Raw genomic sequence first — 18838 nt, 5'->3', positions numbered from 1 at the left:
AGTTTTTTAAAGAATTAAATCGTTTATGATTCAGTGACCACTGTTCATGCAGCAGGGATGTGTCTTCCCTGCACAAGGGCATATGGTTGTTGGGGATGTTGGCCACTATTGATAAAATATACTGACAAACCATGAATTGGTTAATGGACAATATGCATTATTATTAGAACTTTGTTATCCTCATTTCTTTTATGCATACATTAGTTGCAGAATATGGTTAGAAAAATAAAGAGAAATGTTTCAGAATCCTCATTCTCCCCTCCCCCATATAACTGATGTGATTTGCAAACGATGGTTCCTTTTAAAAATATCAAAATAAAAAGCTTTTTTAAATAAGTGCCACCTGTTCAGATTGTACATACTTGCAGAAACTTTCCCGCAGAGATTTTAGTTCATCCATACATTCTTGGTTTTTGGGTGTGCAAATCAGATATCTATATAATTAGGTTGCTCCCTGTGAAATGATGGAAATAAATATCCTTTCATTTGATGGAACCAGAGGTTTGGACACCCTTCTTACCTGTTTCTGGATCTTACTCTTCTCCGCCTGAGTTGGTCTTGTGGTAGCGAGCATGACTTGTCCCCTTAGCTAAGCAGGGTCTACCCTGGGTGCATATGAATGGGAGATTTGATGTGTGAGCACTGTCAGATATTCCCCTCAGGGGATCGAGCCACTCTGGGAAGAACACCTAAGTTCCAAGTTCCCTCCCTGGCAGCATCTCCAAGATAAGGCTGAGAGAAATTCCTGCCTGCAACCCTGGAGAAGCCGCTGCCAGTCTGTGAAGACAATACTGAGCTAGATCAACCAAGGGTCTGACTCAGTATATGGCAGCTTCCAATGTCCTATGTCACCTTCATTCTTTGTCTCTCTCAGTTCCTATTATTGTTGCCATCAACAAATGCGATAAGCCTGAAGCAGACCCTGACAGAGTGAAGAAAGAGTTGCTGGCTCATGACGTCATTTGTGAAGAGTATGGAGGAGATGTTCAAACCGTCCATATCTCAGCATTAAAGGTAATGCAAACCAACTTCAAAGTTTCCCCTGTGGGCCACATGTGGACTTTATTCCAGGAAAATGAAAACTGGGGTGATGGCACCGGTCCCGAGGCCAAGTAGTGTCATGTTTAAGGGTGGGTTCACACGGACCATTGTTCCCACGGCAAGCTCACTTGCTGGGATCTCTCTACAATACTGAACTAAATTGCACAAAAGGTTCAATAAGTGTCAGGGCAGAAACCCTTGGCAAACTCAAGATAGCTCGTGATCCAAAAGTATGTTTGATTATCCCATAACTGTTCCAGAATTCTCCTGAAAGCTGTATAGCTTCATGGTACAACGATTATTAAAAAGCACAGCTGTAGCCATATTCAGCATGGCGGGGGGGGAGGAAGTCCCGCCCACACCATGTCACTCGCCCATGCGCCCCACTGCTCACGGTTACGACGAGGCTTGTCTGAAGAGGGGGAAGCCCTCCCCATGATGGCGGGCACGTCCGTGATTGCAAAGTTGGATCTTTGCCTCTCTCGTTTCCAATTATTGTTGACATCAGCAAAGGTGATAAGCCTGAAGCAGACCCTGACAGAGTGAATCGATCCCCTCACAATCACGGATGTGCCCACCGCCATGGAGGGGGCTTTTCCCTCTTCAGAAAAGCCTTGTCAAAACCATGAGTGGCCGGGTGCGCAGGTGATTGATGGGGTGGGGGCGGGACTTCCTCTCCCCGACCCCTGCTTCACACCACTGTACATGGCTAGAATGGGGCTTCTGGAGAACATCTGAATCGGGCTTTTGTGTCCATCTGTCCACAGGATGTCTCAATAAAAATGCAAGTCCACACTGTTAGATTAATCAACTCTTTTTTAGTTGATTGATTCATCTTTGAGAGACCGTTTTGAGGAGTGAGGGCAAATGTTAATTGGTGATGCTGAAGAAGGAGCTCAGAGAATAAGGACCGGCCACAGTCATAGCCACCAGAGGGCAGTCGTTTTAAATCCCTGTGGTTGTAGGTTCTTGACCACCATGAGATAAGACATGAATGTGCAGTGCCTCATTGTATAGACTGGATTGTTTTTCTTCATGCCATTACAAGAGGCCCCAAACCAATGCAAATGGGAAATGGGAATGGGCATGGGAAACAGTGTTCAGTCTTGTGTGAAGTTCTGCAGATGAATATGTTACCACATGATGACAACCTCCACATACAGTGATTTAAAACAGCTTCCATGTGGTGACCTATAATTGTGCCCCAGCCTTAAGGGGCCTTCCATGCAAAAATCCCAACTTTTAGATCTGCATATCTCCTGTGACAACAAGGTGATACTTGTGCTGAGGTTTCCTTTCCTAAATCCTCCTGAGTCTCTGAACCTGTCTCTGAACTGTATTTGTTTTGTGCAGGGTGACAACTTGATGGCTTTAGCGGAGGCAACTGTCACTCTTGCTGAAGTGCTGGAACTGAAGGCAGACTGCTCCGGTCTTGTGGAAGGTACCATCATAGAGTCCCGAACAGATAAAGGAAAAGGGTACGTCCCCGAGTCATGTGTCTTTTCATTCCATGCCAGAGTTTTCAGTCATCTGTTGCATTATAACTGTTGCATTAGAACTTTCTACAAAGTATGTAGGAGGAGAGCCGGTCTTCTGGTAGCAAACATGAATTGTCCCCTTTGCTAAGCAGGGTCTGCCCTGGTTTGCATTTGAATGGGAGACTACATTTGTGAGCACTGTAAGATAGTCTCCTTAGGGGCCACTCTGAGAAGAGCACTTGCATGCAGAAGATTCCACGTTCCCTCCCTGGCATCTCCAAGATAGGGCTGGGAGAGACTCCTGCCGGCAACCTTGGAGAAGCCGCTATTAGTCTGTGCAGACAATACTGAGCTAGATGGACTAGTGGTCCGACTCAGTAAGGCAGCTTCCTATTTTGTTGGGCAAGCAAGAGCATGCATTTTTAAAAAACCCTTTGATTTAAGTAAGCTTTGTTGATTAATATGTTTTGCACAGTATAATTTCCTTCTAAACAAAATTGAGGGGGTTGTTGATCCCTTAATTGGATTCAGTAGGTCTGCCTCCTCCAACCTGGCAGTGATATGTTACTTCAGGAGAATTGAATGTGAAACTAGCCTATAAATATAATTAATTAATTAATTAATCAATCCCTCCACTGGGGAGACAGTGTAGCTTGGCCAGAGGAGAGCTGGTCTTGTGGTAGCAAGCATGACTTGTCCCCTTAGCTAAGCAGGGTCCACCCTGGTTGCATATTAAAGGGAGACTTGATGTGTGAGCACTGTAAGATATTCCCCTCAGGTGATGGAGCCGCTCTGGGAAGAGCAGAAGGATCCAAGTTCCCTTCCTGGCTTCTCCGAGATAGGGCTGAGGGAGATTCCTGCCTGCAATGTTGGAGAAGCCGCTGCTGGTCTGTGCAGACAATACTGAGCTAGATAGACCAATTGTCTGACTCAGTATATGGCAGCTTCCTATGTTCCAGCTAGAGTGTGGGTTTTCAGCCCAAGGAGACCAGTCTGAACCTGTCAGTCCACTACAAAGCTGATGGGGTGACATTGCACTTCTTGCTAAATAAAAACCACTTTTCTGTCCTTAACACCTCCTCAGTGTGGTGATAAAATGTTCCAGCGCGTGGAACGCATTAGCGGTTTTTGTGCTTTCTCCTTTTCTTTTGTCACGTAACTGACAGGAGTTTTCTGTAACTGTGAATGTGAAACCAGATGCCATCTTCCCCTCCTTTTCCCTCCTCTAGTCCAGTCACCACAGCCGTCATCCAAAGAGGCACTCTGAGAAAAGGCTGCATTCTGGTTGCAGGGAACAGCTGGGCCAAAGTACGCCTGATGTTTGACGAGAACGGCAAGGCCATGGAAACTGCCTCTCCCAGCATGCCCGTGGAGATCGTAGGCTGGAAGGAAGTCCCTTCCGCAGGAGAGGAAATCCTTGAAGTAGAGTCTGAGGTACTGCAAGTTTCCCATTTAGGATCTGAGCCTGATGCTCCCAGAGCTGGTTCTGTTCCTGGGAAAATGGAACAATACTCTCACATCTTGGATCCCCAGATGGTGTTGGACTATAACTCCCATCATCCTCTTTGACTGGGGATGATGGGAGTTGTAGTCCAACGTCAGGGGACAGAAGTTTGGGAACCCCTGCTCTAGAGGGCTTCAGAGGGGTACTGGAGAGGAGTCCAGGCCTACAGATGGACTTCAGCGGTAGCAACACAGGAAACTAACAATTCTGCTGGAAGTGAAGCTGGTTGCAAAATGGCTCTGCCCTCTTTCCCTAGGACCGCTTTCCTCCACTTTTCTGAGGTGGGAGGGAGGCTCTTCTACATTGCTGCCCTTTCCCCATTCCCCTCAGTCTGAGCCTGTTGCAGGCGGCAAAAGTTAACAAACGCAAGAGGCAAAGTGGTTTCAGGTATGCACAGATCCACATCTGCTTTTTCCCTTCTCAGCCATCATTTTTAGAATCAGTATAATATGGTGGTTAGTCAGATTAGGTTTGTCAAATTAGGGCTTGGGATACCTGGGTTCGAATCTCCACTCAGCCATGATATTCACTGGGTGACCTTGCAGGGATAGCACGCTCTCACTCTCGCTCTCTCTCCCCCGCCCTCCCTCCGCATAACCTGCCTTACAGGGTGGTGTTTAGGATAGGACATTGCAAGGGTTGGGGGGTGCCCCTCCTTCTCCTTGGAAGAAGGATGGGAAACATTAAAAGAATAATATTTAGAAAATGATAGATCTATCTAAATGGAACCTCCATGTTCAGAGGCAGTGTACCAGATGTAGTGGCCACCCCCATCATGCCCTGACTTGGAGCCCCTCCGAGGTATTTGGCTGGCCAGTACAGGAAGCATTGTGCTAGAGCGGGTCGGGTCTTTTGTCTGAGGTAGCCAAGCAGTTCTCTTGTTCTTCTGCCAAGCAAAGGGCTCGTGAAGTGGTCGAGTGGAGAGCCTACGTGGAGCAGCAGGAGAAAATGAAGAAGGATCTAGGGGTCATAGAGGCCAAGCAGAAGGAGCACAAGGAGGCCTACAACAAGGAGCGAGAAGGCCTGACCAACCTCACGTGGAGGCAGAGGAGCACGATTCTGTACAAAGCCAAAAGGCACAGCATGGCCATCCGGCCTAAAGAAAGGGTGAAGAGCGACAGGAACACCTTGCCTATCATCATCAAAGGTGAAGGCCCTTTTGCTGCCGCTTTGGCCTGGTGCTCAAAGCTGCAGTGTGGAGCTGGAGGTTTGCGGCCTGGATACCAGTCCCCCCCATCAGTGTCCCCTGTAACAGGGATTCCCAGGTGTTGTTGACTACAAGACCCATAATCCTCAGCCGAAGGCCGTTGTGGCTGGGGGTGGTGGGAGTTGTAGTCGACACCACCTAGGGATCCCTGTTACAGGGGACACTGCCCCCCTCCTCATACATATTCCACCCACTCTGGCGTCTAGGGCTTGGCGCTTTCTCTCTCTCAATGTGGAAGGAGCCAGGGCAGAGGGCTGCAGCAGACTGAGCAGCAAGGTGGCAGTGAGGAGGGTGCTGCCATGATGGGGGCGGTGGGCGGGGGCACAGTGGGACTATAAAGAGGTCTCCAGGTGGGCTAGGCTGGAAACCGAGGCAAGAGGAGCAGTCCGAGACCCTGGGGAAAGAATCGGGAGGAAGGGCTTAGACGGAAGCAACCCATCCCTAGGAAGGCCATCTTGGAGCTTTGCTGGGGCTGCTCTGGGAAGAGCATCTGCCTGCTTGCATGCAGAAGGTTCCATGATCCCTCCCTGGCAGCATCTCCAAGACAGGCCTGAGAGAGGCTCCTGCCTGCAGTCTTGGAGAAGCTGCTGCCAGCCTGGGCAGACAATCCTGAGCTAGCTGGACCAGTAGTATAAGGCAGCTTCCTATGTTCCTGTGTTCCTAAACCTGAGCCTCAGAGAAGCAAGACTGGCCAAAGAGAACACAATACTTACTTGCATGTCAGTGGAACAGGCCTGCTCAACGGCTCCCACCCCCAGCTATTCTTGGACTACGACTGCCATAATTCCCAAGCCACAGTGGTCACAGCCAGGGATTATGGGTGTTGTAGGCCAGCATCTGCAGTAGGGCTGAAGTTGAGCAGCCTTGCAGTATGACAAGGGTTTCGAACGATGGCCTTCCAGCAGTTGTTGGACTTCCACTCCCATTGTGGAACCTCCCAGAGATGAAAGTTTGGGGTGGTGTACAAATTAGATAGATAGATAATTGTTTCCAGTCACAATGGCCCCAAGCCAGGGATGATGGGAATTGTAGGCCAGCATCTACAGGAGGGCCTCAATTTGAGACTCCTGCAGTCAAAGGAATGACAAAATGGAACTGTAAATGGCATCCATCGTGTTTCTTAAGGGCCCTGTTTGTAGACTAGGAACCTGAAACCCTGCTACTACAGAGCATTTACTTTGGAAATAGCCGTTCTTTCAGAAATGGGGCAAAATCCATTTGGAACCTATCCAAACCGTGCTGGCTCCTGGGCTCCCATTCCTTTAATTGAAGCTTCCTACTAGAAGTGGATGTTCTTGTTGCTTTCTGCATTGCAACTAAGTAGCCTTCCCTTTCCCCACCTAGGTGACGTTGATGGCTCTGTGGAAACCATTTTGAATATCCTGGAGACCTACGATGCTGACGAGGAGTGTGAATTAGACGTGGTTCATTTTGGAGTTGGAGATATCAGTGAAAATGATATAAACCTTGCAGAAACATTTGAAGGTAAGGACTGCATATTCAGGTGATCAATAGGTGGCATTTTCTTTGCTCAGTGGTTGAGATTCAGCCTGAATTAGCAACTCAGCAATCAGTCGTGAAATATAGGAGGAAGCAAAGCCCAGGGCAGAGACCGTCATGCACAGGAAGATGTTGCCAATGGCTAGTAACTAATTTGTGTCCCAATTATGTTGTTGTCAGCAGCAATAATAATACAGCAATAATATTAGCACCTCTCCACTGCAGAAGCAGAAGGGGTTGTTGACTGTTTTCGGGGAGTGTTCCTCAAGCTGATAAATTTCCCAGTCTCTCTTTGTTCATGCCCTCCCCACCCCTTTGCCACAGAATGTCATTACCTCTGCCCGCCTGCTTGTCAGTTGTTAACTGTCTGAGCTCATGAACATTCTGTCCCATTGGCTAATATGGGGGCAGTTTTGCGCGGGGGGGGCGTGTTGGGTCTGGCCCAATTAAGGGTTTTTTCTTCAGATTTTTTGAACACCAGCATATTTTCAGGTTACCCTGAGTCTGCTGGTACCTCCTCCTGTTGTTGTTTTTACATTTTATATCCCGCTCTTTCTCCAAGGAGCCCAGAGTGGTGTACTACATACTTAAGTTTCTCCTCACAACAACCCTGTGAAGTAGGTTAGACTGAGAGAGAAGTGACTGGCCCAGAGTCACCCAGCAAGTCTCATGGCTGAATGGGGATTTGAACTCGGGTCTCCCCAGTCCTAGTCCAGCACTTGCCTGTAGGTGCTCTGGTTAAGAGTCCCAGATTTCAGCATTTTTGGAAATAGTACATAGATTTATAGTGCCAAGTTGCTTTCCTCAGAGTTATGTGGATTCTATATGGATAAGAGATTTGGGAATTCTGGACATAGAGCTTAGCTTTTAAAATACATATTTTAAAGAGTCTCCAGCCCTCATAGCTGTAGGATTCTGTGCAAAATCCTTTGCGAAGTCTCAGCAGATCGGGGAGTTCAGTAGGATTTTCAGTGGTCAAGGCCTTATTTAGCTCCATGCCCCCATGATGGGCACAGATTAAATTATACAAAATAAGCAAATATATGCATAATTGCATAATTTATTCAGTTGCAGAAAAGTTCACCTTTTCTCAGTGCAGAACTGGCCACCTTGATACAGAACTCTACCTAGTTTTCTTGAACACACCCAATCCTAGTTTTAATGTCTTATTAAACACAACAGCTCTTGTACTGGAAGTATTCCTAGTGGGTAGTTTGTTTTTTAAAGACAAATAACGATTTCTATTTACCCTTCTTCTTCTTGTTGTTGTTGAATTGCCAGGTGTTATATATGGATTCAATGTGAATGCAAATAAATCTGCCCAGCAGCTGGCTGCTAAGAAGGGGATAAAGATGAAGCTGCACAACATCATCTACCGCCTCGTTGAGGACTTGCAGAGAGAGCTGAGCAGCACCTTGCCCTGTGCTGTGGAGGAGCATGTGCTAGGTACACCACCTCTGCTTTCCAGGCCCGGGGGGATAAGCTAGAGGGGAGAGTTGTTGCCTCCATGCCCTGCTGGTGGACTTCCAAGAGGTATCTAGTAAGACATTACTAGGGAGCAGACCCTCTGTATGATCCAGCAAGGCTTATGGTCCATAGTTCAGTGGAAGAGCATCCACCTTGCATGCAGAAGGTCCCGGGTTCAATCCCTGGTATTTCCCTGAGAGGCTGCCAGTAGCCCCCGATACATCCCTTCTAACTGGGCAAAGAGGCACCTTTTTAACGTGGTGATTCTCTTTATTTAGCAGGGGGAGAGCAACTGGCCCTATCCATCCCCAGCACAGCATCCCTCCAGTGACTGTTGCTGGTGTCTGTCAATCGATCATCTTAATTACAGTCCAAGACCAGTACAGTAGTACAAGATAGTACAGTAGAGCATGGTTAAAAGCAGTTATGAAGCAGTATGGTCATAAGAGAAATTATGAAGTCATGTTACATTAGAAATACTATAAACTATAATTACTTCAAGATAAGTACTATAGAAATCCTATAAAATTACTAAAAACTACTAATAGTTATTGTGGCTATAATTACTAAAAAAAAAAAGCTACTCTAAAATTGTAAATAAGACACTAAATCTACTACTGCTAAAGTTCAGCTTCAATATAAAATCAGTATAAGTCACTACATATGGAACCATAAAACTATGTTACATTAGAATTATTACTACAATATTAAAAGCTATTATATGATATTTTAAAACTGCTACCCTTGCAAAGGGGAGGGGGAGGGGGAAGCTATGAGATTATTAAAATTGGAAGGAGCAGAATGAAAAAGCAGTGCCCAAACCAGAGCATATATGATAGGCGTGCTAGAAAATAGTGGCAGGGACAGCAGTTCAAAACGATGTAGAGCTGATGCGAGAGGAAGGTGTGGTCGTCATGGTCCGCTGGATCTTACATGCTGCCACACAGATCTTGGTGTCATTAAACATGAAGGCTGAGACTTCATCTGAAAGCAGCAACCAGGTAGAGACATGGTTTGGGCAGCCAGGGTACTTGCTAAGCAGCAGAGAAACCAGCTTGGCCCAAACGTCTCTGTAAAAGAGGCAGAGAAGAAGTACATGTTCTGTGGTTTCTACCTCCCCAGTGTCACAGGGACAAAGCCTTTCTGCCATTGGGATCTTTCTGTATTTGCCTTCCAGTACAGCAGAGGGGAGGGCGTGACAGTGGGCAAGGGTAGAAATCCTTCTGTGGCTTGGGGTTTCTAGCTGTGACAGGTATGTGGCAGGAGAGGCAGAGTAGCTGAGGCTTTCCGGGGATAGGAAGGCTGGATACCTAGGTCAGCCTGGCGCACTGTGTCCACTGTCCTGTGTTTGATGGCTGTTTTTCGCCTGATTGTGGCCCATAGCAAGTAGGAGAGGGGGAGAAAAGCCCAGGAGCGGCAGTTTTCCAAGAAGATTGAAAACTGTCCTATAAGGTCAGAGTGGCCAGCTGGTGTCTATCTTATGTTTCTTTTTAGACTGTGAACCTTTTGGGGACAGAGATCCATCTTCCTTCCTTCCTTATTTCTCTATGTAAATTGCTTTGGAAACTTTTGTTGAAAAGCAGTATATAAGTTGTTGTGTACATCACGACACAATGCCCATTGGAAATAATGGGCAACTGTGCATCATGCAACTGTGCTTGTGGGACTTAGTCAAACAGCCCTAATTTGCAACACATCGGTGGTGTGTATACACACACACACACCCCAGAGTGGGTGATGCTCCAACCACCTGCATTTTTGCTGCATGGTATGTGGGCCAGTGTAGACAATACTGAGCTGGATGGACCAATGATCTGACTCCATGTAAGGTAGTGGCCAGTTCTTTATATTCCAGCAGCAGAGTAGGGCTATTCACACTCTTTGTTGTATCCATGTACAACACATATTCAACACATTTTAAGGGACCCAGTCCCCATGTTCACTTTCTAAATGGACACATGTATACAAAACCATATAAGCATATACAGACACCTGTATGCACATACAACATGATGTGTCAACAGTCCTAATGTTCTAAAGTACTGATATTCATGAAGTGAAAAGAAACTATACACAGATCTGTTTGCTGCCGTTCTTGTTACTGTCCTATTAGAAGCAGAATTCACTTTCCTTTACACTTTGATTGCCCTTTTGGTTTTTTGAAGCACGTTTCTAGTCCTTAGGATTGTGAAGAGATGCCTGAAAGTATGTGTGGGCAATTCCTGCTGAAAGCACAGAAGCCAGAGGGATGATTGAGCAAGATTTCTTGCAGTTCAGCACTTCGAGCTCAGCATAAGCTCCTCCCTCCTCCACATGACTTGCAAAGGCAAAATAGTAAAACTTGCAGAATAACTACTACAGAATAAGAGAATGTGCATTTGCTGAGTGTACATAATTAATACAGCACAGAGTTTGACTTTCCTTGGTGGAGAATTTGGAAAGACTAAAGCACAAGATGTCCGTAGGGCTGCACTCACACAGCCCTGATCATACATGTAGACTAGAAGAACCAGATTTTTGAGATTAGGCTCTGTAATAAAACTGAGCAAAACGCCTAGTTGGTTTTTAAGAACTTGGATAATTATAATTCTCATGCTCACTCTTTATTTTCCTTAGGAGTAGCTGCTGTTTTAGCTACCTTTGAAGTCACAGTAGGAAAAAGTAAAATCCCAGTGGCTGGCTGCAGGGTGCAGAAGGGGCTGCTGGATAGAAAGATGAAGTTTAAACTAATCCGTAATGGGGATGTTATCTGGACAGGTAAGTAAAGCAGTTTTAGGACCAGGTTCCTATAACTCTTGTCAGAACCATGGAGAGCACTCCTGTGTTATGACCCAGTCCCAGCCTGTATCTATCTTATGCCTGTTTCTTCCCAAGGCTAAAATTTGTGTGTGTGGGGGGGACCCATGTTATTTATTTCATTTGGAAGTGCATATACAAACCAAATGAGTGGGTATTTAAACAGCTCTGCACAGCAAAATAAACAATGAGCCATCCCAAAGCCTATGTCTATTTCATTGGGAAAGAAAATGTTCTAAGCCACCATGTTCCCAGGAATCATAGTGGTTGTTTTTATTGATAACTCATCTACAAGACATTAGGAAGTGGAATTTGAACAGCTTTGCATGCAACAAATTTTAAATGTTAGTAAACTGTTTTTAACATATGAGCTCCAGAATAGTTTGTAGTGGAATTTTTGCTTCTTCATCTCCATTCTGCCTAGGATGCGCAACATCACTGAAGCACCATAAGGATGATGTCCCTGTCATCAAGACTGGCATGGATTGTGGGCTTAGTTTGGATAAAAATATAGAAATTCAAACTGGAGATGAGATCGTTTGTTTTAATGAAAAGGAAGTTGAACGGAAGATTTCTTGGGACCCAGGATTTTAACACTCAGACCAGCTAAGGTGTGATGGACTGAGAAACTTGGACTGTGGCCAATAATCTTCACATAATACTGCAGAGCGAAGGCTTTCAGGGAACAATTTCTGTTGTAAAAAACCAGGGACTGAGGAGACATTGGAGAGAACAAGGCTTTCTATTTTTCCACACTGTTCCGTTGTAGCTGCCTTAAATGAAAGAGCAGCAGCAGCAGATGGAAATTACTGTCATTGTAAGAACTGCATTCTGAGACAATGAAGTAGGAAGATCTACTTGGATCCATGTTGTGTGTGGAGACAGGTACAAACCAACCTGTGTTTACAGTTCAGGCAGCACCAAAAGATGTTGCTGAGCACCTTAACTTGTTAAATCAGAGGACATTAGTGGGAGATCAAAGCTTTTGTCCAAACAGGAGTCCCAATTTAGAATGTTAGCCATGCATTAGTCTGTATTCCTGCATTTTGGGATACTGCCAACAGCATATTTTCATATCCTTTTGGGCTAACACTGGCATTGTTTGCATCAGATTGGAGTATACCCATGTGGTAGCCTATACACTGATTAATAAATAACATCTGAATAAATGTTTTTGTATAGATCCTTGTGTGAATGAATTTGAGACAAGTTCTATCATTAGTTTCATTTTGAACACAACTATGCCTTCTGAAGATGGCAGGGTGGCTCTTTGTACCACAGCCTAGCCATTTCTAAAAATGAGTAGATCTACCTTTCAGCTTCCATCCAAAGCAAAGTCCCCTGAAATCAATATAATAGGAGCCATTTAATGAAGCATGGGTAATATGAAAATTACTCAAAAGTAGTTCCATTAAAATGACATTAGACAATGGGTTAAATCTCGATGGGACTATACTTAAGAGTAATTTTCCTCATCAAGTCAGTCACTATTCTGAAGCACTGAAGGGTCTTTTTGGCACTCTTGTTTTGGAGTTGCTTGGAACAGCTCATTCCCAGGCTAACCCGTCCTGCGTTCCTTGGAAGGGTGGCACAAAAGCCTAGCCTACCTCACAGGGCTGTTGTGTGGAGAAACTTAAGTATGTAGCACACCGCTCTGGGCTCCTTGGAGGAAGAGCGGGATATAAAATGTTTTTTTAAAAAGCAGATTCCTCCTCCCCCCCCCCTTTTCTTTTAGGCAGGCACAACTCAGCAATGAGCAAGAGAACAGCATTTGCTATAGCTGAGAGTAGAAGACTAGTTCTCAAAATACCTGAAGTGTCCCACCCTACAACCACACCAGGTAACGAGGCCGAAGGTGGGCACTTACAATCATTTCTCATACAGATGTTGTCCCTTCAGCAGAACTAGCTGCCCATTATGTCCCCTCAAAGTTTTGCAGCTTTAGAGATCCTGCTTTATGAAATTGAAGAAATGCAGTTTCAAGGGTTTTTAGCCTACTTTCAAGTAGGCTTATGAGATCACCTGGCTTATGACAGATGGGGACACCTCAGTGGCATAGCTTGTGATGTTATCCACCCCAATTCAAAATGATGGACACATGAACATCTGAGGCACAAGTGCACTAACTTGCAGACTGTCGAACTGATTTGAACCAAATTTGGTACAGTTGTAGTGAGTGACACAGGGACACCTCAGTGGTGTAGTTTTTAATGATGGCAGACGCATGAACACTTAAGGTGCAAGAGATCTAACTTGTGGACCTGGATTTGAACCGAGTTTAATCCCAATGCAGAGACTGAAAAGAAAGTAGGCTGATTAGTTCTTACTAGAACTTCATTTTTTTATTACAATGGACACATTTATTTGTCTTCCGGCTTGTTGAAGCAGTAGGTCAAGCAGCACTTGCCACAGTAATGCCTATCAAAGTGGCTAGCCATGAACACCCCGGCCCCACATTCTTCTGAGGGACACTCTCGCCGCAGACGGCTGATTTTGCCATTCTCATCCACCTGTAAAAGAACAAGCTCCATGAAAGGGCTGGCTGCAATCTCCTCCCCCCCAAAAAACAGGAAGCCTGACTTATGAAATCATGGCTGTAGACTCGTTTCTATAACAATTAGTTTCCATTTGAAGTCTATGCTCTCTCCACTTAAAGCTGAGCCCAAATTTCCTTTTACGACATTCCCTGCAAGAAATAACTATTCAGCTACCCTGGTGTCTCAGCAAGTGTCAAGAGTGACTAGATACTATTCATGCATTAATTTGTCCCTTCTTACAAAAAGCCCCGACTCTACTTATGAATAGGCTTAGAAGATAGTTATCTGAATGAGACCTAGGCAAAAACAGCCAGTGGAATTTAGATCCCCTGAGAAATACAGGTCTTCATAGGCAGTTTATTGCTGGCTGACTCAATATGTATATTCCAAACACTTGTTTGTACCAAAGTTACTCTTACCTTGTAGTATTTAAGGACAGCAAGCTTCACCTTCTTTCTCTTATGCTTGTTCTTCTTAGGAGTGGTGTAAGACTTCTTCTTTCTCTTCTTTGCCCCACCACGAAGTCTCAGCACAAGGTGAAGGGTAGACTCCTGTTTTTAGGAAGCAGACTTTGTAAGAGAAAAGGGACAGACATTCTGGCAACAGCATATGTTGGGCTGGAAATAGGAAACCCAAGTTATTTTCGGTATTAATATAGTACTTCAACAAAGTGTTCTCAAAGCAGTTTACATAACAAAAGGAATGAGAAGATCGTTCTCTGCTCAGCTGAGAAGCAAACTGGGCTAAGTGACTGCCCCAAACCCATCCAATCCACTTTATAGGGTTGTTGTGAAGCTAAACACCACTTTTTGAAGAAAGGAATGGATTACTGAACATTATTAGGGTACCAACTAGCACCTGAAAAAAAATCAGATGTCTATGCTCTAAATATACTGAAAACAGTTCCAATAACTGTTAAAGGCATACATACTGCATTTGTTTATGCTCTTCAAATCTCATGATTGCTAAACTGATCCCACATTTTAAGGAGGCAACACAGCTTCTGAGATTTGGGGTTTGCAGTGTCAGAATAAATTTAGTATGCTCCATGTTTGCAAAATTATGCAGCAGTCAAGCCTCCAGTTTGCTTCTGCTAAAATTCTGTGTGCCTCAAAAGGATTGAGAAGTTAGATGCTAGAACCGAACTTATGGGAATACTTTCACATAAAGTATCTATCAAGACTCATGACAAATCCACACACCCTTTAATAAGAAATGTGTGGGTCCCATACCTCACTGCTGTCAGCACCAGAAACCAATAGAGTTCACCTTACTGTTCAGGCATGCATTCATATGCTCTGGTTTAGCATGTCAAAATATTTGAGAGATACCTTTTGGATATTATAATCAGACAGAGTGCGCCCATCTTCCAGCTGTTTGCCAGCAAAAATCAGACGCTGTTGATCAGGAGGAATTCCTAGTAGAGAAAAATAGAGTGGTAAGCTTCTCTGGCCCACAAGTATATTCTAACAACCAAAATATTTCATTACTGCATTGACAATCATGTAAAAATAAAAAGCTACCACCACACTAGTTTGAGATGTCTTGTGTTTAAGCAGGATTCAAGGATTGATTTTGGTCCTGGTTTGGAATCCTTAGCATTTGGAGGCTAATATCATATCTGAAAATTGAGGGTGTATTTTTGGCTTAAAGCCACTAGCATCTGACAGATCTATTCTCCATGTATTCATACTAAGCCATTTGTGTCAGAGGCTGTTAGAACATGGTTTAACCTAGGAATTTCAAAGATTAGTACTGCTTAATGTAGTGCACAGACTAGAAGCCTATCAGTTTCAATGGGTATCCCCAGGTTTCTGTATTTTCAGCATGCAGGTTATCCCCCACTTACACTTTTTCTCTGCTCCTCAAACTAAAAGGCACCAGTTACAGTTATGTCTTTTTAGCTTCCCTTTTCTGCAATGTCCGCAGCTATTCTACGAATATTCTGTTTCCAACTCCTACTACCACAACTGCCACATCTCACTAAGTTGACATCAGAAGCTTTCTATTATAATATAGTAGAAATGTGGTGCAAAGTTAAGACAATTTAAAGTATACAAGTTCCTTTCTACATCATACTTAATGTAAATAAAACTGCTAATATTATAATACCCTTATACAAAACTATGGTGCGACCACATGTGGAGTACTGTGTGCAGTTCTGGTCACCATATCTTAAAGAGAACATTGTGGAACTGGAAAAGGTGAAGAGGGCAACCAGGATGATCAGGGGCCTATAGCACCTTCCTTATGAGGCTTGGCTACAGCATCTGGGGTTATTTAGTTTAGAAAAAAGACGATTGAGAGGAGACATGATAGAGGTTTATAAAATCACACATGGTGTGGAGAAAATTAAAAGGGAATTTTTTCCTCCATCTTGCATAACACTAGAACCAGAGATCATCCCATGAAACTGATTGCCAAGAAATTTAGGGCTGACAAAAGTACTTTCCCACAATGCATAATTTATCTATGGAATTCTCTGCCACAAGATGTGGTGACAGTCATCAGCCTGGATAGTTTTAAGAGGGGTCTGGATACATTCATAGAGGACAAGTGTATCAATGGCTACTGGTCTGGTGGCTATAGACCACCTCCAGCCTCAGAGGCAGGATGCCTCTAAATACCAGTTGCAGGGGAGCAGCAGTAGGAAAGAGGGCATGCCCTCAGTTTTTGCCTGTGCGCTTCCCAGAGGCATCTGGTGGGCCACTGTGTCAAACAGGGTGCTGGACTAGACAGGACTTGGGCCTGATCCAGCAGGGCTTTTCTTATGTTAACACAGAACCCAGAGTACATGAATAGCGTCTTACATTTTAATGCCAGTGAATCTCACTTGCTTTCCCACCATCCCCTTACTGTTCTCCAGCTCTTCTAAGTTACTGTGATATCTATTGTCTTTGATGTAAGATACTTGCACACGTGCTTGCACACTACTTCCGCCTATTTTCAGTCCGAAGAGCAGATGGGGCAGCAAGGAGATACACTGCCGCCCCAGTTTTCCAGCCAGCGCTGGCGGGGGATATCTGCACCTTCCCTCACCCTTAGTTTTCCCACCGCCGCCGTCGAACCAACCCCCGCCAGTTCCGTGCACATTCCTACCACCTGTGTGTATTGAATTATTTACTGTTTTTAATTTATCTTGTGTAGTGCCATGGGAAAGGCAGCTGGTTAGAGTTAGGGTTAAAGCACCAAACCCAATATCTTGTTTATAGATTATGTAAACCTGGTTCTAGCTCTAGAATGAGAACAACACCTACCTTCCTTATCCTGGATCTTAGCTTTGACATTTTCTATAGTATCAGACGGTTCAACCTGTTAGAAAAATTAGAAGCCACCATTGAGAAGCTTAACAGATCCACATTCATTGAAAATACCTACTCCCAGATACTGTAGAACAGGAACATTAGCCTGTTATCTTTACAATGTGTGATGAAAAGCATTACTAGTTCTAATTTAAAAGTTTTGCATAGCACTTCTCAAGCATATGACACTTTACATGACAGCTATGCACATACAGGGACTCAAAAGGTTGCTTCACGTTGCAGGTACAGTCACTAAAAACAGTTATGTCAGAATCCTGTGCATGATTGTATAGAAGATAGATATCAAGTGGCTATCATGCCCACAGTTGTACGATGTACACTACTCTAAAAATTAGAACTAAGAATAAGTTTAATCACTGCAACGACACCTGGATTAACTTGTATCCATAGTCCTAAAACATCTTGATTTATTCTTACCAAGATATAAATATTTCTATTCTGCCTTTCTGCTTGTTGAGGTGACTTACAATACAAAGAAAGCCAGAGCTCACAGCCAACAATCTCACTAGCTATTACCAGACAGGCACGAAAAGAACACAGCTCTCCTTGTCTCCTCCCAGGCTCTACAGGAACACATGGCTAGAAAAAAGACCAAGCTAGAACCACCTTCTGTTGCCAACAGATGCTGGTATCTTTGCTTTTGGCCTGAGACTAATGGGGTGGTGGGCATGGGGAGAACTCCCTTCCACACACCAGTCAAACCACCATCCTATCCAAAAGGGACATGCAATTCCCATGTTGTGAACCACTCCCCCACCCTTTTTTTTAAAGGAAAAGCAAAAAAAAAAGGCAAATATGAACTCCCCCTTAGGATGTACTTTTGTCTCCTTCATGGTGCCATTCCCCCATCCTTCCTCTCCCATAGCCTTTGGATTCACTGAGTCCCCACCAGTGCTCTCTCTAATCACATTGTCCTTCTGTGTGCAGAATGAGTTTTGTTCTGGGCAGTAGTATCAAGGCAGTGTGTGCACACCTGCATTCAGAGTGGGGCCTTCCTGATTCCACCTGAGCGGGATCTAAAATAAACTGAGCCGACATTGAAAAATTTATGAGAACATGCACATGCGCAGGCCTTAGAGGGAACACTGGTCCCCACAGAAACTCAGACCAACCTACAGTCCCAGGCTCATTATCTGCTTCCCAGGCTAACCCTAACCCTAGTTTCTTTCCCCCTCCTTCACGCCCAGGGAACCTCGCGAAGTAACTAGCAGAAGGGGACTGTGGGGCATAGCAGGATTCCCACCAGCATCCCTGGAGGAAGGAGGAAGGGGAAGGGGGGTGGGCAGGGACGAAGCAAAATAATCCCCAGCCCTGCTTTTTAAGAGGCCCTCAACACATCTGTTTTCTCAGGCTTTTAGTTATAAATTAATCTGAACTGTCTCATTGTTTTATTCTGAGAGTTTTTGTTTGCTTTTATATTGTAAATCTGAATGGTCTGCACTGCCTAGAAATGTATATTCATCATAAATAAATAAGATGAATAATATGATTGATAGCACTGTACAAAATGTTGGGGCGGGGGAATAGATCTCCAGGAAGAGTTTCGGCCCAAACTGGCGACCCCAAGGAGAGGCCAGAGGCCCGTAGCTGAGCCGCCTTGGCGTAGCCCGGCCTCGCCCACCCGTCCTTGCACCTCCTCTCCCACTCTCGGCCGCCTCACCTCGAGGGTGATGGTTTTCCCGGTGAGGGTTTTCACGAAGATCTGCATGGCGGCGGGTGCACCTGAGGAGACAGCAAAAACCGTGAGAAAGGAAGCGGGCGCCGAGGGCCGGGCCTAGGCCGCACCAGGCCCGCAGAGGGAGAAAGTGCGCTCGGCGCTACGAGAGAGGCAGCCCTTACCAACGACCTGCTCGCAGAATGGCGGACACCGGAAAGAGAGCGCCGCTAGCGCTCGCACGGGGTTTCCAAGGCAGGAGGAAAGGAGGAGGCGGCGCCTCGAGAAGCCAGACGCACTACAACTCCCGGCGTGCACCGCTGGCTAGAGT

At 45.0% G+C, this 18838-nt stretch overlaps 2 protein-coding genes across 13 annotated transcripts in view; one reads left to right on the top strand and one right to left on the bottom strand.

Moving 5' to 3' along the window:
* The window catches only part of MTIF2 (mitochondrial translational initiation factor 2), a 42071-nt gene extending 29894 nt beyond the window's left edge, over positions 1-12177 (top strand). For all 12 annotated transcript variants that reach the window (XM_053246011.1, XM_053246029.1, XM_053246078.1 and 9 more), the window contains 8 exons: positions 875-1014; positions 2395-2519; positions 3749-3953; positions 4918-5170; positions 6575-6715; positions 8012-8176; positions 10814-10954; positions 11418-12177. In XM_053246011.1, the coding sequence (XP_053101986.1) occupies positions 875-1014; positions 2395-2519; positions 3749-3953; positions 4918-5170; positions 6575-6715; positions 8012-8176; positions 10814-10954; positions 11418-11587 (1340 nt within the window). In that variant the 3' untranslated portion in view covers positions 11588-12177. The remainder of the gene's footprint in view (positions 1-874; positions 1015-2394; positions 2520-3748; positions 3954-4917; positions 5171-6574; positions 6716-8011; positions 8177-10813; positions 10955-11417) is intronic.
* A 1132-nt stretch (positions 12178-13309) lies between these two features.
* RPS27A (ribosomal protein S27a) lies at positions 13310-18817 on the bottom strand. The gene is made up of 6 exons (XM_053246192.1): positions 18693-18817; positions 18514-18575; positions 16788-16842; positions 14862-14947; positions 13950-14081; positions 13310-13503 (listed from the first exon to the last, which is right to left on the bottom strand). The coding sequence occupies exons 2-6, from the start codon at positions 18559-18561 to the stop codon at positions 13354-13356; spliced, it is 471 nt and encodes a 156-aa protein (XP_053102167.1). The 5' UTR covers positions 18562-18575; positions 18693-18817; the 3' UTR covers positions 13310-13353.
* Between the last annotated feature and the right edge of the window lie 21 nt (positions 18818-18838).

Source organism: Hemicordylus capensis, chromosome 1 (genome assembly GCF_027244095.1).
Source record: "Hemicordylus capensis ecotype Gifberg chromosome 1, rHemCap1.1.pri, whole genome shotgun sequence".
NCBI lineage: Eukaryota > Metazoa > Chordata > Lepidosauria > Squamata > Cordylidae > Hemicordylus > Hemicordylus capensis.
Note: the sequence above shows the minus strand (reverse complement) of the source record. Positions and strands in the feature narration are given on the sequence as shown.